Raw genomic sequence first — 14,343 nt, 5'->3', positions numbered from 1 at the left:
ACACGTTAGGTCCCTTGATACCAATTGCGCAATGTTTCCATGCCACAAATAATTCAGTCTGTTCTGGAGGCAAAGGGGGGTCTGACCCGGTACTAGATGAGTGTACCTAATAAATAACTTTGGATTTCACCCTCATTTCTAAATCAAATGGTTTTGACCGGTTTGTGAGTGATCATCTCTTCTCTCGATTCGGCCATGCTGTGCGCCTTGCAAAAGTGATTGCTGTCCTCGTTATGAAATTATCAACTTTACCCTGTATATCAAAAAATTACGATATACACATTGATTATTTAAAGAAAAACTACCAAAACTACTGCTGATGGTGATCCTGAACAATCTAAATAAAATGCATTGTAAGCAGGTATAGCCAGAAGAGAGTTGTCTCCAATAGCTTACTTTTATTCCGGTAAAAACCATCTGCAACAGCGCAGGGATAACAATAACCTATCAAATTACAAAGTAGGCTTTATTAGTTGAGTGACAACCTATCACCCAAGACATTTCTGAAGGTGCTGCACAGATGTGCAAGGTCAAGAACAGGCCGTATACCTCACATTGGTCAATGCACTAAGCTGGGCATAGTGTGCAGTTTGACAAGGCCTGGGGTTATTCGGCATGCACAATTACTTGCAGATCAATGACTGTCAACACAGTTACATGCAGTTGGACACTGAAAGAGAGGACACATCAGCTGTCACAAAAGATGAGGTCTTTTCGGAAGGTAGAAATAATGTACTAGGAGCAAGACATTTTTGGGAACCGGCAATTCGTAACATTTGAATTGATTTTCTGACTGATGCATGCTACATTTGGATCGGGTTGGGGTCCACAGACCGATGCATTTGTATCTTAAACATTTGAATCAGTGACAGATGTGTATCAGGGATTGTTACATCCCTAATTTTCACCTAAATTTATATAGACACTGGTATGGTGCTGGAGATAATGAATACAGGGATGAAAAGTGGCAGATTTGCCCTTTAAGGTAGTCAGGGGAAAAGGAATCAGCTGAGGCCAAGAGCTAAGAATACACTCAGACAGACTTAATTCACCCAGTCAACCTCTGTAAACCCATTACACCCAGGAGTAGTAACCATTTTGAAAGGAGTACTCGCATGCAGGGTTGATAGTGTGAAATGTACAGGATTACAGAAGGTTGTCAATGACCAAGAGTACATATTCTACACTGGGAGAATATACAGTGGGGCAAAAAAGTATTTGGTCAGCCACCAATTGTGCAAGTTCTCCCACTTCAAAAGATGAGAGAGGCCTATAATTTTCATCATAAGTACACTTCAACTATGACAGACAAAATGGGGAAAAAAATCCAGAAAATCACATTGCAGGATTTTTAATTAATTTATTTGCAAATTATGGTGGAAAATAAGTATTTGGTCAATAACAAAAGTTTCTCAGTACTTTGTTATATACCCTTTGTTGGCAATGACAGAGGTCAAACATTTTCTGTAAGTCTTCACAAGGTTTTCACACACTGTTGCTGGTATTTTGGCCCATTCCTCCATGAAGATCTCCTCTAGAGCAGTGATGTTTTGGGGCTGTTGCTGGGCAACACGGACTTTCAACTCCCTCCAAAGATTTTCTATGGGGTTGAGATCTGGAGACTGGCTAGGCTACTCCAGGACCTTGAAATGCTTCTTACGAAGACACTCCTTCGTTGCCCGGGCGGTGTGTTGGGGATCATTGTCATGCTGAAAGACCCAGCCACGTTTCATCTTCAATGCCCTTGCTTATGGAAGGAGGTTTTCACTCAAAATCTCACGATACATGGACCCATTCATTATTTCCTTTACACGGATCAGTCGTCCTGGTCCCTTTGCAGAAAAACAGCCCCAAAGCATGATGTTTCCACCCCCATGCTTCACAGTAGGTATGGTGTTCTTTGGATGCAACTCAGCATTCTTTGTCCTCCAAACACGACGAGTTGAGTTTTTACCAAAAAGTTATATTTTGGTTTCATCTGACCATATGACATTCTCCCAATCTTCTTCTGGATCATCCAAATGCTCTCTAGCAAACTTCAGACGGGCCTGGACATGTACTGGCTTAAGCAGGGGGACACATCTGGCACTGCAGGATTTGAGTCCCTGGCGGCGTAGTGTGTTACTGATGGTAGGCTTTGTGACTTTGGTCCCAGCTCTCTGCAGGTCATTCACTAGGTCCCCCCGTGTGGTTCTTGTGATCATTTTGACCCCATGGGGTGAGATCTTGCGTGGAGCCCCAGATCGAGGGAGATTATCAGTGGTCTTGTATGTCTTCCATTTCCTAATAATTGCTCCCACAGTTGATTTCTTCAAACCAAGCTGCTTACCTATTGCAGATTCAGTCTTCCCAGCCTGGTGCAGGTCTACAATTTTGTTTCTGGTGTCCTTTGACAGCTCTTTGGTCTTGGCCATAGTGGAGTTTGGAGTGTGACTGTTTGAGGTTGTGGACAGGTGTCTTTTATACTGATAACAAGTTCAAACAGGTGCCATTAATACAGGTAACGAGTGGAGGACAGAGGAGCCTCTTAAAGAAGAAGTTACAGGTTTGTGAGAGCCAGAAATCTTGCTTGTTTGTAGGTGACCAAATACTTGTTTTCCACCATATTTTGCAAATAAATTCATAAAAAAATCCTACAATGTGATTTTCTGGATTTTTTTCCCTCATTTTGTCTGTCATAGTTGAAGTGTACCTATGATGAAAATTACAGAACTCTCTCATCTTTTTAAGTGGGAGAACTTGCACAATTGGTGGCCGACTAAATACTTTTTTGCCCCACTGTATAGTGTGTGCAGAGTTGACATGTTGATATGTTCCAGTACCTTCATATCTCCCATCCAGTCCATGATGTATCTCATCTCCTCCAGCAGTCTCTGCAGGTCTCGGTGTGCGTGGAGTCTCTCCCTGCGAGCGGCTAACAGGTCCTTCAGGTACTCCCACAGCCGCAGCACGTTGTCCCTCCTCGCCAACACGCGACGCACGTCATGGTAGTTCTCTGCCTCCAGCTCCCTGGCCACCGCCTCCACGGCCGCCACCCGCTCCCCGTACGCCCCGATGTCCGTCTCGATGGCCTCGTGTTTACGGGTGGCGGCCTCCACCGCTCCCAGGTCAACGCCAAAGTTGTCCTGAGGGACAAGAGGACAGATTGAGGTTAGAAGTGGGAGAGGTCAGTGTGTACATTGGTCATAAATGTATATGTGATAGAAAGAGTCAATGTGTGCAAATGCATACAAGGGTATTACATTTTCTATTAAATTGCTAAATTCACTCTCACCTCTAGAAATGAAAGTGATAGCAAATTATAGTTGTAAAAGCCATTAAAATCGAGATCAGCTAGCTACAGTGTGTCTGTAGTCATTTATCACTCCCCTACACATTACTAGATAATTAGACTGGCTGGTCTGCAGTAAACATGTCTCGTCAAAATAATGTAATCACAACCATCACTTATGATTACTGATATCTCTGGTCTGTGGACACCTGGGAGACAAATATAACCACCCTCCTCCTCATTGTGAATACATTATCAGGTCTCAGCCAGGGGTGTTACCTGAGAGACGAGCCGCTGGTTCTCGCTCAGCCAGGTCTCCCTCATGGCGGCCTTGCGGTCGAAGCGAGCAGCAAGCATCTCCAGCTTCTCCTGTCGAATCAGCTCGTTCCTCAGCGCCAGCTCCCGCTCGTGCTCTGCCTTTTCCAGACGCTCCCATGCCTGCAGAGCCAATCAGAACACAGCTAGTCAGAGAGGTCCCTTAATTAAACCAGGGGTGTTATTCACGATTTTAAACACCTGCAGGGTTAACTGTTGTTTATTTAAGCTCCACTCAGGACAAGTAATGCATTTAAACAGCGAGTAACTGCAGCCCTATGGGTGATACCTTGTTGATGTCAGAGATGAGCTTTCCCTCCCTAGGAATGTACACCTTCTGGTTGTTGGCTCTCATCTTGCTCTGAATGGTGAACAGCAGCACCTCCAGGTTGCCTTTCTCTGTGAACCTGAGGAAAACCAACACAGCCAGGTAAGATACCTAACATGGAATATGCGCAGTTATGATTCCAACCTGCTAGAACATCACTCCTGTTCTTAAATTCTAAATTTCCCCCCAGGGTGTCTCCCTGTCGTACTTTGGGGGTTTCTCCACAGTGCGGTAGGTGTTGAAGGCCTGCAGCTGGTTCTGCACACCGTTTAGGGAGTTGGCCAGCTGCCGGTCATTCAGAGTCAGGATGGTCTGCTCAATCCACTGCAGCAGCTCTGAAGCCAGGCTCTCATAGTTCCCTACCAGCTGGTCAGCCTCAATGGCATAGTCCAGCACCTGGGAGGAAGGGAGGGAGAAAGAGAGGGGTTAGACAAGCGCCAAAGACAGTGACAGGAAGACATGCACGTACACACGCACACACACACATAAAAAGTTAAACAGCCGTTGCACCCCACCTTGCCAACCCTCTTGCCCTCCACAGCCAGGGCCTTCATCTTGGAGAAGTAGTGGTAGTAGGTGGCCACATAGGTGATGATGGACTTCTCATCTGGCTGGTCAACGTTGACATCTGGAAAGAGAGACATTTGATCCTCATCTCCTCTCCACATACTACCCACACAGTCAGACACACACTGACACAAACAGACTTCCAATCCCAGTCGCACACACACACACACACACACACACTGTCTCCCATCTTAACCCAGTCAATTCAACTTAAACACACATGGTGCTTGTCTCTAAATCTGCCCTGATTGATGGCCCCAGAGCGTTGCCAACCCCTCACCATGTATGGACTTCCTCTGTGATGTCAGAGGGCATCATTAAGCCCTGCCCTATGGCCAGCCTGGCCACATAGACCCTATTCTCACTTAAGTTGTAATTCATTCCAGTAATCCTCCTCCCACACCCCATCCAGCTCGCCTGGTATATGACAGGAGCACTGTGTTGGTGACAACTAGCCAGAGGGCGAGGGCAGAGACCACATACAATCCCGACACTTGTCCAGTCTGAGCTCTGACCTCCCTGACTCACCTTCTGGGTCGAGGAGTTTGGTGAGGCCTAGCTTATTCTCTGCTGTGTTGAAGGCATTCTGGAGGTTATAGTGGGCGTTGGACCGCTTCAGGGTGTCAAACTCAATCACGTCCGGTCTGGACGGGGAACACAGGTGTTGCTTTTAATGAAAGGAATCTCATGTATACGGCATAAAGACAGCATCCTAACCACTACATGTTGAGTTCATCAACACGTGACCATGATTTTGTACATTCTAAGATGTGTAGGCAAAGTCAACTTCAACATTGTTCCATTTATTCAGATCGACTCCATTCTAATCAGATAAGGAAAATGACAGCGACAGAATGTACATGATTGCCTTGTAGCTCATTCAGTCCACATTTCAAACTACTCGTACTTTGAGTCTCAAGTGAGCAATATACACTAGCTGCAGGCATACATTCAAATGTGCCAGTACTTAACTGATGAGCATCATCCATGGGCCTCCATTTGTTACAGTACTTGTCATGTTAAAAATCACACTCTAGGGGTCTGAGTCCCACCGTAATGCAGTAGGAGTCACCATCAGAGGGCAGTGGTGAGTCACCAGGCATGGCCTTGCATGCAAAACGAGTTTGTTTTATTCGTTATCTAGGTCAACTAACTCCTATTTTATTTTCATCCATTTATGGGGATACAGACCCCCCCCCCTGTCAACAGGCCTATTCCTCAACGGCACTGCAAGGACAACAGGCCAAGGTACTGGACATCTAGTCACGGACAGAATAAATATATCACTTCACATGGACAGAGTGCCAGGTGAAGGACAATGTCAGGGCCTACAGTTAACATGAGTGACTAACTTATTTCATAGTGTGACAGGCAACATGGACAAAGGGGGAAGGTAATTGACCTGTGTTTGTGCACGATGGCGTTGAACGCCAAGCCATCTCTCCAGCTGGTGGTAAAGTTGTGAACGTTGACGTTGGGGTACCTGCAGAGTCAAGGTAATAGCTCATTAATCATCAACTCAGTACCCAGGCTCTTTTGGTGTCGACCAACACTGGAAATTATTAAAATAAAATAACTCATCATTTCACATATCTTCATCATACATTCACATTACTGGACAGATCCTAGAATCTCTCCCTCTCTCCCTTCTCACCCAGCGGTCTTCATCTGGCACCAGAGCAGCAGAGCCTCCTTGGCTGACTTCCTCTCCTTGTTACCCTCAGTCTCCACACTGATGTCCTGGATCTGTTAAGCAGAGCAGAGTACTCTCTCAGTCAGACACACTGCCTACATTCTCTCTCTCTCATTAAGACCTCACTGAAATCATCGGTCTTACATACAGCGCTTTGTTAAGTTTGATGATGAAGCACATCCGTCTAACAGGAGAATATGTAATTGTCATGAAAAGAAGATGAGGGGAAAAAAGAACACTGAAATCTAGTTAGAATATTAACATTCTCTGAAACCAAAGTGGCCTCAGAAAACCACGGAACAGAGGTAATTGCTTCCATTCCCATTAGTTTTGAACTAGGCAGGGTGGGGTTGACCCAGGTGAGGGTGGTGAACGGGACACAAGTGGGCTGGGATGTGTAATATTCACTTGCGCCATCTACTCTCTAGGAAGGCCCATAGAAAGGCATTGTACAGAACATTACAAGGAGTCACACGGTACCTGGAAGCGGAGGATGATGGTCCAGATGAGACCCAGGGTGAGGCGGTGGTTCCCGTCCACGATGTCGTGGGAGCCCATGTTCTCCAGATGGACCTTCTGCTCCTTGAGGAACTGCAGGGCCTTGTCCACGTTCTCCAGGCAGTGGATACGCATACGCCCCTTAGTGGGCTTCGGCTGGACAGAGACAAGAGAGAAGGGGGAGAGAAGGAGGAAATTCAGGATGTGTGAGAGAGTGATGGAAAGTCACATGAAAAACAGAGAGGGAGAGGAAGAAGGTATAAGAATGAAAATAGATTTCATGTTAAGCAGAATGGAGCACAGCGAGGGAAAAACAACGAGAGAGGACAAGAGAATACAGGAATGAGAGAGGGTTAGTTCAGGACAAACAAGGTGAGCCATGAGTGATCAGTCAGGGTTAAGGTTAGGGTCAGGGTTAGGAGGACAGATAGAGGTATTCTGAGATACTGACCAGCTGTTCTCCTGACAGCACCTCCAGCAGGCGGATGAGCATGCGTCCATCTCTCAGATCAGTGTACAGGTCCCCGATGCGGCACGTCACACGGCCCAAGTGAGAGTTCACCCACTTAGTAAAGGTCTTCTTCTGCACTGCTTCACGCTCATCTGGAGAGGAGAGGAGGGCAGGTTGATGTTAAACCAATCATCTGGAGAGCAGAGGAGGGCAGGTTGATGTTAAACCAATCATCTGGGGAGCAGAGGAGGGCAGGTTGATGTTAAACCAATCATCTGGAGAGCATTGGAGGGCGGGTTGATGTTAAACCAATCATCTGGAGAGCAGAGGAGGGCGGGTTGATGCGAGGGTAAACCAAATCAGAAACCAGCTCATAGGGACTCGCAGGCAGGTGTGAAGTCATTCATTGCTTTGTAATAACCTATTCCATGTTCAATAATCCAATACTGTCAGCAAAATAAATATTTTGAGGGGATGCAATTTTGTTGGAGAAAAACACTTATGTAGTCTTATACAGCCATTAAAATGCCTGAATCACCCCTCAGACTGAGACTGATGCCAGTGAATCATGGGGACCTGAGCTCCGCTACACAGCACTTCATTTCACAGATGAGCTACGCCATTAGGTCGTTGGGATTACTGCGTTGACAGACAGCGTAGTAGAGAGTTCTTTAGGCCTCTAACTGAACCTAAGTGACTGGGCTGCTGACGGGGCGTCCGTCAGTCGCCTGGGACTACACCATCTGAATAGAAGACCAGTCTTGAATAGCAAATCTAACGGTTCACAATGACGCTAACCGACACATAAGTGAAAGACAGAGAAAATCAATGATGCAATATTGCAGGAACGAGCACAGAATTGTGTTGGGGTCTGAAGAGAATAGTTCCCTATAATGTTACAGGAAGATAAAGGGGACACAATGAATTAAACAGTAGCAGAGGCAGCACAGACATATGCAGCAGAGTAAGATGCTAAACATGCCTCCAAACAAGGTGACCTCAATTCTAGGTCACATGGTCTTGGTCTGTGTGAGTAAGATCTAGGGCAAAATATAGCATTACAGTCTAGTAGCTAGAGGCCCACACATAAGAAATTAACTGTGAAAATAAACTACAATTGTAATACAATGCAATTCGAATCAGATGAGCTATGAGGTAAGAAAGCAGTGAGGTAAAAGAGCAGATCATTTGTGAAACTGTGTGATGCTAACTGTATTAAAGATTAGAGCATCTCCAAATCCTATCAAAGGTCATGGCTTCACAATCTTAAAATTCCTGGTGGGCTTCCCGCTATCTCTAAGACATAGTGAAATGGTTCTCCATGTGAGAGAGAATTAGTGTGCGTGAGATACATGGAACTCCTGGTGAGATGTGCCATTTGACACAGACAGGCCTCTGTGATGGACAGGTGCAATAGGTCATGCTCTGTTGAAACACCGCTATTTAGTAGCTGTACTGTGACATACAGTTAAAGTCAGAAGTTTACATACACCTTAGCCAAATACATTTAAACTCAGTTATTCACAATTCCTGACATTTTGTCCCAGTAAAAAATCCCCGTTTTAGGTCAGTTAGGATCACCACTTTATTAAGAATGTGAAATGTCAGAATAATAGTATTATTTATTTCAGCTTTCATTTCTTTCATCACATTCCCAGTGGGTCAGAAGTTTACATACACTCAATTAGTATTTGGTAGCATTGCCTTTAAATTGTTGAACTTGGGGTCAAACATTTCAGATAGCCTTCCACAAGCTTCCCAAAAATAAGTTGGGTGAATTTTGGCCCATTCCTCCTGACAGAGTTGGTGTAACTGAGTCAGGTTTGTAGGCCTCCTTGCTCGCACATGCTTTTTCAGTTCTGCCCACAAATCTTCTATTGGATTGAGGTCAGGGCTTTGTGATGGCCACTCCAATACCTTGAGATTGTTGTCCTTAAGGCATTTTGCCACAACTTTGGAGGTTTGCTTGGGGTCGTTGTCCATTTGGAAGACCCATTTGCGAGAAAGCTTTAACTTCCTGACTGATGTCTTGAGATGTTGCTTCAATATATCCACATAATTTTCCAACCTCATGATGCCATCTATTTTGTGAAGTGCATCAGTCCCTCCTGCAGCAAAGCACCCCCACAACATGATGCTGCCACCCCCGTGCTTCACGGTTGTGATGGTGTTCTTCGGTTTGCAAGCCTCCGCTTTTTTCCTCTAAACATAACGATGGTCATTATGGCCAAACAGTTCTATTTTTGTTCTGTCAGACCAGAGGACATTTCTCCAAAAAGTACAATCTTTGTCCCCATGTGCAGTTGCAAACCGTAGTCTGACTTTTTTTCTGGCAGTTTTGGAGCAGTGGCTTCTTCCTTGCTGAGCTGCCTTTTCTGGATATGTCGATATCAAACTCGGTTTACTGTGGATATAGATACTTTTGTACCTGTTTCCTCCAGCATCTTCACAAGGTCCTTTGCTGTTGTCCTGGGATGTTGTTCTTTTCGCACCGAAGTATGTTCATCTCTAGAACGCGACTCCAAACTAAGTGTATGTAAACTTCCGACTTCAACTGTAGCCTTCAGCATGAGAACTGTAGCCTTCAGCATGAGGACTGTAGCCTATGTTACTTGTGAATGAGGTATAGGCTATGTCTGACAGAATCTCTCTCCCCAGGGCAGAGTCGTGTGACACAGTGACTTAGGATAAATGACCAGGACCAGTCCCATCTGGACTGACGCTACCCTGCAGTCTCAGGCCTGGAGCAAGAGGTCAATTAGGCGGAGCCGTGCCCCACCTCAGTCCAGCTTAACAGGAGTGATGGTGGGGGGGATCAATAGTTACATATCGGGATATTATCTTTGACGATATGTTGTATCGGTGACAATATCACAATATTATTTTTGCACTAGTTGGCTGTACCTGCACTAAAACAAAATTTTAATAAGGGAGTCAATTCGTTTTCAGTACTTCTATTTCCATGACTGATCAAAACTCTCATGGCTCACTCTGCAGCAGACATATGGGGAACAATATGTTTGGAACAAAAAAATCACAGTATCGAATCACAATACATATAGAATCGTGAGTATCACAATACATAATCGGCACCTAAGTATAGTGATAATATTGTATCGTGACATCCCTGGCAATTCCCAGCACTAGCTAAAAGCTCGCATGCTGGGGCAGGGGACAGAGACAGGCGGCACCCCACCCGGTGCCCTGCCCGATGACAGGGCCGGGGAGCAGCTGGCTGGGTGGCAGAGTGGTGGTAATCCTGATGTGATTTATGGCAGTACTTGAAGGATTAGGGGGGCCACTTTACAAGGTTTAAAGAAGCCCATTCTCCATGCTCAGGATCCTTTCAATCAAACACTAATGGGTTTGTTCAGGAGTAGAGAGAGGTAGAGGGGTGAGACAGTGACGGGCAGGCAGCCAGGTCAGACAGGCAGGCGGTCAGGCAGAGAGGTTTCAGAGGTCTGGAGAGGGCCCGCAGCAGCTCACTCAGAGATCACCTCCTGCAGACTTCCCAGCTCTCTTTGGGTGACACTAGGATGGAGTGAGGCATGTGGAGGAATAGTATTGGTGTGCATCCCTTGCTTTAACATGTGTGTAACCTATCAGGGAAGGAGGGTTTTCAACTTCAAACACTCCACAGTGCATTCCAAAAGTAGTCAGACCCCTTGAATTTTTTCACATTTTGTTACGTTACAGCCTTATTCAAAAACGGATTCAATTTTGTTTTTTAATCGTCAATCTACACACAAAACCCCATAATGACGAAGCAAAAACAGGTTTTTAGACATTTGTGCAGATATATTAAAAATAAACTGAAATATTACATTTACATAAGTATTCAGACCCTTTACTCAATACTTTGTTGAAGCCCCTTTGGCAGCGATTACAGCCTCTAGTCTTCTTGGGTGACGCTACAAGCTTGGCACACCTGTATTTGGGGAGTTTCTCCCATTCTTCTCTGCAGATCCTCTCAAGCTCTGTCAGGTTGCTGGTCATTGTCCTGTTGGAGGGCGAACCTTCGCCCCAGTCTGATGTCCTGAGCAGGTTTTCATCAAGGATCTCTCTGTACTTTGCTCCGCTCATCTTTCCCTCGATCCTGACTAGTCTCCCAGTTAATGCCGCTGAAAAACATCCCCACAGCATGATGCCGCCACCACGCTTCACTGCAGGGATGGAGCCACGTTTCCTCCAGATTTGCCAAAGAGTTCAAACTTGGGTTCATCAGATGAGAGAATCTTGATTCTCATTGTCTGATAGTCTTTGGGTGCCTTTTGGCAAACTCCAAGCAGGCTGTCATGTGCCTTTTACTGAGGAGTGGCTTCTGTCTGGCCACTGTACCATAAAGGCCTGATTGAAGGAGTGCTGCAGAGATGGTTGTCCTTCTGGGAAGATTCTCCCATCTCCACAGAGGAACTCTGAAGCTCTGTTAGAGTGACCATCCGGTTCTTGGTCACCTCCAATGCCCTTCGCCCTTGATTGCTCAGTTTGGCCAGGAGGACAGCTCTAGGAATCGTCTTGGTGGTTCCAAACTTCTTCCATTTAGATGGAGGCCACTGTTCTCGGGGACCCTAAATGCTGCAGACATTTTTGGATACCCTTCCCCAGATCTGTGCCTCAACACAATCCTGTCTCGGAGCTCTACGGAAAATACCTTTGACCTCATGACTTGGTTTGTGCTCTGACATGCACTGTCAACTATGGGACCTTTATATAGACATTTTATTTATTTAACTAGGCAAGTCCAATCAGAACTAATTCTTATTTACAAATGACGGCCTACCAGAAGGCAAAAGGTCCCCTGTGGGGATGGGGGCTGGGATTTAAAAATTATTATTATTTTTTTTTAAAAATACAGTTGAAGTCAGAAGTTTACATACACTTAGGTTAGAGTCATTAAAACTTGTTTTTCAACCACTCCACAAATGTCTTGTTAACAAACTATAGTCTTGGCAAGTCGGTTAGGACATCTACTTTGTGCATGACACAAGTAATTTGTCCAACAATTGTTTACAGACAGATTATTTAACTTATAATTCACTGTATCACAATTCTAGTGGGTCAGAAGTTTACATACACTAAGTTGACTGTGCCTTTAAACAGCTTGGAATATTCCAGATAAGGATGTCATGGGTTTAGAAGCTTCTGACAGGCTAATTGATATCATTTTGAGTCAATTGGAGGTGTACCTGTGGATGTATTTCAAGGCCTACCTTCAAACTCAGTGCCTCTTTGCTTGACATCATGGGAAAATCAAAAGAAATCAGCCAAGACCTCAGAAAAAAATTGTAGACCGCCACAAGTCTGGTTCATCCTTGGGAGCAATTTCCAAACACCTGAAGGTACCACGTTCATCTGTACAAACAATAGTACGCACGTATAAACACCATGGGACCAGCTGTCATACCACTCAGGAAGGAGACGCGTTCTGTCTCCTAGAGATGAACGTACTTTGGTGCGAAAAGTGCAAATCAATCCCAGAACAACAGAAAAAGGACCTTGTGAAGATGCTGGAGGAAACAGGTACAAAAGTATCTATATCCACAGTCAAACGAGTTTGATGTCGACATAACCTGAAAGCAAGGAAGAAGCCACTGCTCCAAAACTGGCAGAAAAAAAAGTCAGACTACGGTTTGCAACTGCACATGGGGACAAACATCGTACTTTTCGGAGAAATGTCCTCTGGTCTGATGAAACAAAAATAGAACTGTTTGGCCATAAGGCAGGCTTGCAAGCCGAAGAACACCATCCCAACCGTGAAGCACGGGGGTGGCAGAATCATGTTGTGGGGGTGCTTTGCTGCAGGAGGGACTGGTGCACTTCACAAAATAGATGGCATCATGAGGGAAGAACATGATGTGGATATATTGAAGCAACATCTCAAGACATCAGTCAGGAAGTTAAAGCTTGGTTGCAAATGGGTCTACCAAATGGACAATGACCCCAAGCATACTTCCAAAGTTGTGGCAAAATGGTTTAAGGACAACAAAGTCAAGGTATTGGAGTGGCCATCACAAAGCCCTGACCTTAATCCCATAGAAAATTTGTGGGCAGAACTGAAAAAGCATGTGCGAGCAAGGAGGCCTAAAAACCTGACTCAGTTACACCAGCTCTGTCAGGAGGAATGGGCCAAAATTCACCCAACTTATTGTGGGAAGCTTGTGGAAGGCTACCCGAAACATTTGACCCAAGTTAAACAATTTAAAAGGCAATGCTACCAAATACTAATGGAGTGTATGTAAGCTTCTGACCCACTGGGAATGCATGGGTTCCAAGCTATGAGTAGTTATTATAGTACTCATAGCATGTAATAGCTAATCATAGTATGGAACAACTACTCATAGCATTGAACAACTACTCATAGCTTACAACCCATGCTATGAGTAGTTCCATGCTATGTGTAGTTACATAAAGGTACCTTAAAGGTAAAATTAAAATAAATAAAAAATAGTATGGAACAACTCTACTCATAGCATGGAACAACTACACATAGCATGGAACAACTACTCATAGCATGTAATAGCTAATCATAGTATGGAACAACTACTCATAGCTTGGAACAACTACTCGTAGCTTGGAACCCATGCTATGAGTAGTTCCACACTATGTGTAGTTATATAAAGGTACCTTAAAGGTAAAATAAAAATAAATAAAAAATAGCATGGAACAACTACACATAGCATAGAACAACTACACATAGCATAGAACAACTACACATAGCGTGGAACAACTACTCATAGCATGTAATAACTACACATAGCATAAATAATTACACATAGCATGGAATAACTACTCATAGCATGGACCAACTACTCATAGCATGGACCAACTACTCATAGCATGGACCAACTGCTCATAGCATGGACCAACTGCTCATAGCATGGAACAACTGCTCATAGCATGGAACAACTACTCATAGCATGGAACAACTACTCATAGCATGGAACAACTACTCATAGCATGGAACAACTACTCATAGCATGGAACAACTACTCATAGCATGGGTTCCAAGCTATGAGTAGTTATTATAGTACTCATAGCATGTAATAGCTAATCATAGTATGGAACAACTACTCATAGCATGGAACAACTACTCATAGCATGGAACAACTACACATAGCATGGAACAACTACACATAGCATAGAACAACTACACATAGCATAGAACAACTACACATAGCATAGAACAACTACACATAGCGTGGAACAACTACACATAGCAT

At 44.6% G+C, this 14,343-nt stretch overlaps 1 protein-coding gene across 6 annotated transcripts in view; it reads right to left on the bottom strand.

The window, feature by feature from the left end:
* LOC112231300 (spectrin beta chain, non-erythrocytic 1-like) overlaps window positions 1–14,343 on the bottom strand; it is a 104,538-nt gene that overhangs the window by 33,621 nt on the left and 56,574 nt on the right. For all 6 annotated transcript variants that reach the window (XM_042311409.1, XM_042311410.1, XM_042311405.1 and 3 more), the window contains 10 exons: window positions 7,124–7,275; window positions 6,655–6,828; window positions 6,136–6,227; window positions 5,884–5,964; window positions 5,010–5,125; window positions 4,430–4,542; window positions 4,123–4,310; window positions 3,876–3,993; window positions 3,551–3,709; window positions 2,823–3,125 (listed from right to left, as the gene is read on the bottom strand). In XM_042311409.1, coding sequence (XP_042167343.1) covers window positions 2,823–3,125; window positions 3,551–3,709; window positions 3,876–3,993; window positions 4,123–4,310; window positions 4,430–4,542; window positions 5,010–5,125; window positions 5,884–5,964; window positions 6,136–6,227; window positions 6,655–6,828; window positions 7,124–7,275 — 1,496 coding nt within the window. The remainder of the gene's footprint in view (window positions 1–2,822; window positions 3,126–3,550; window positions 3,710–3,875; window positions 3,994–4,122; window positions 4,311–4,429; window positions 4,543–5,009; window positions 5,126–5,883; window positions 5,965–6,135; window positions 6,228–6,654; window positions 6,829–7,123; window positions 7,276–14,343) is intronic.

This window comes from Oncorhynchus tshawytscha, linkage group LG33 (assembly GCF_018296145.1).
Source record: "Oncorhynchus tshawytscha isolate Ot180627B linkage group LG33, Otsh_v2.0, whole genome shotgun sequence".
NCBI classification, from domain to species: domain Eukaryota; kingdom Metazoa; phylum Chordata; class Actinopteri; order Salmoniformes; family Salmonidae; genus Oncorhynchus; species Oncorhynchus tshawytscha.
The sequence above is the reverse complement of the archived record's forward strand: the minus strand, read 5'-3'. Positions and strand labels throughout refer to the sequence as shown.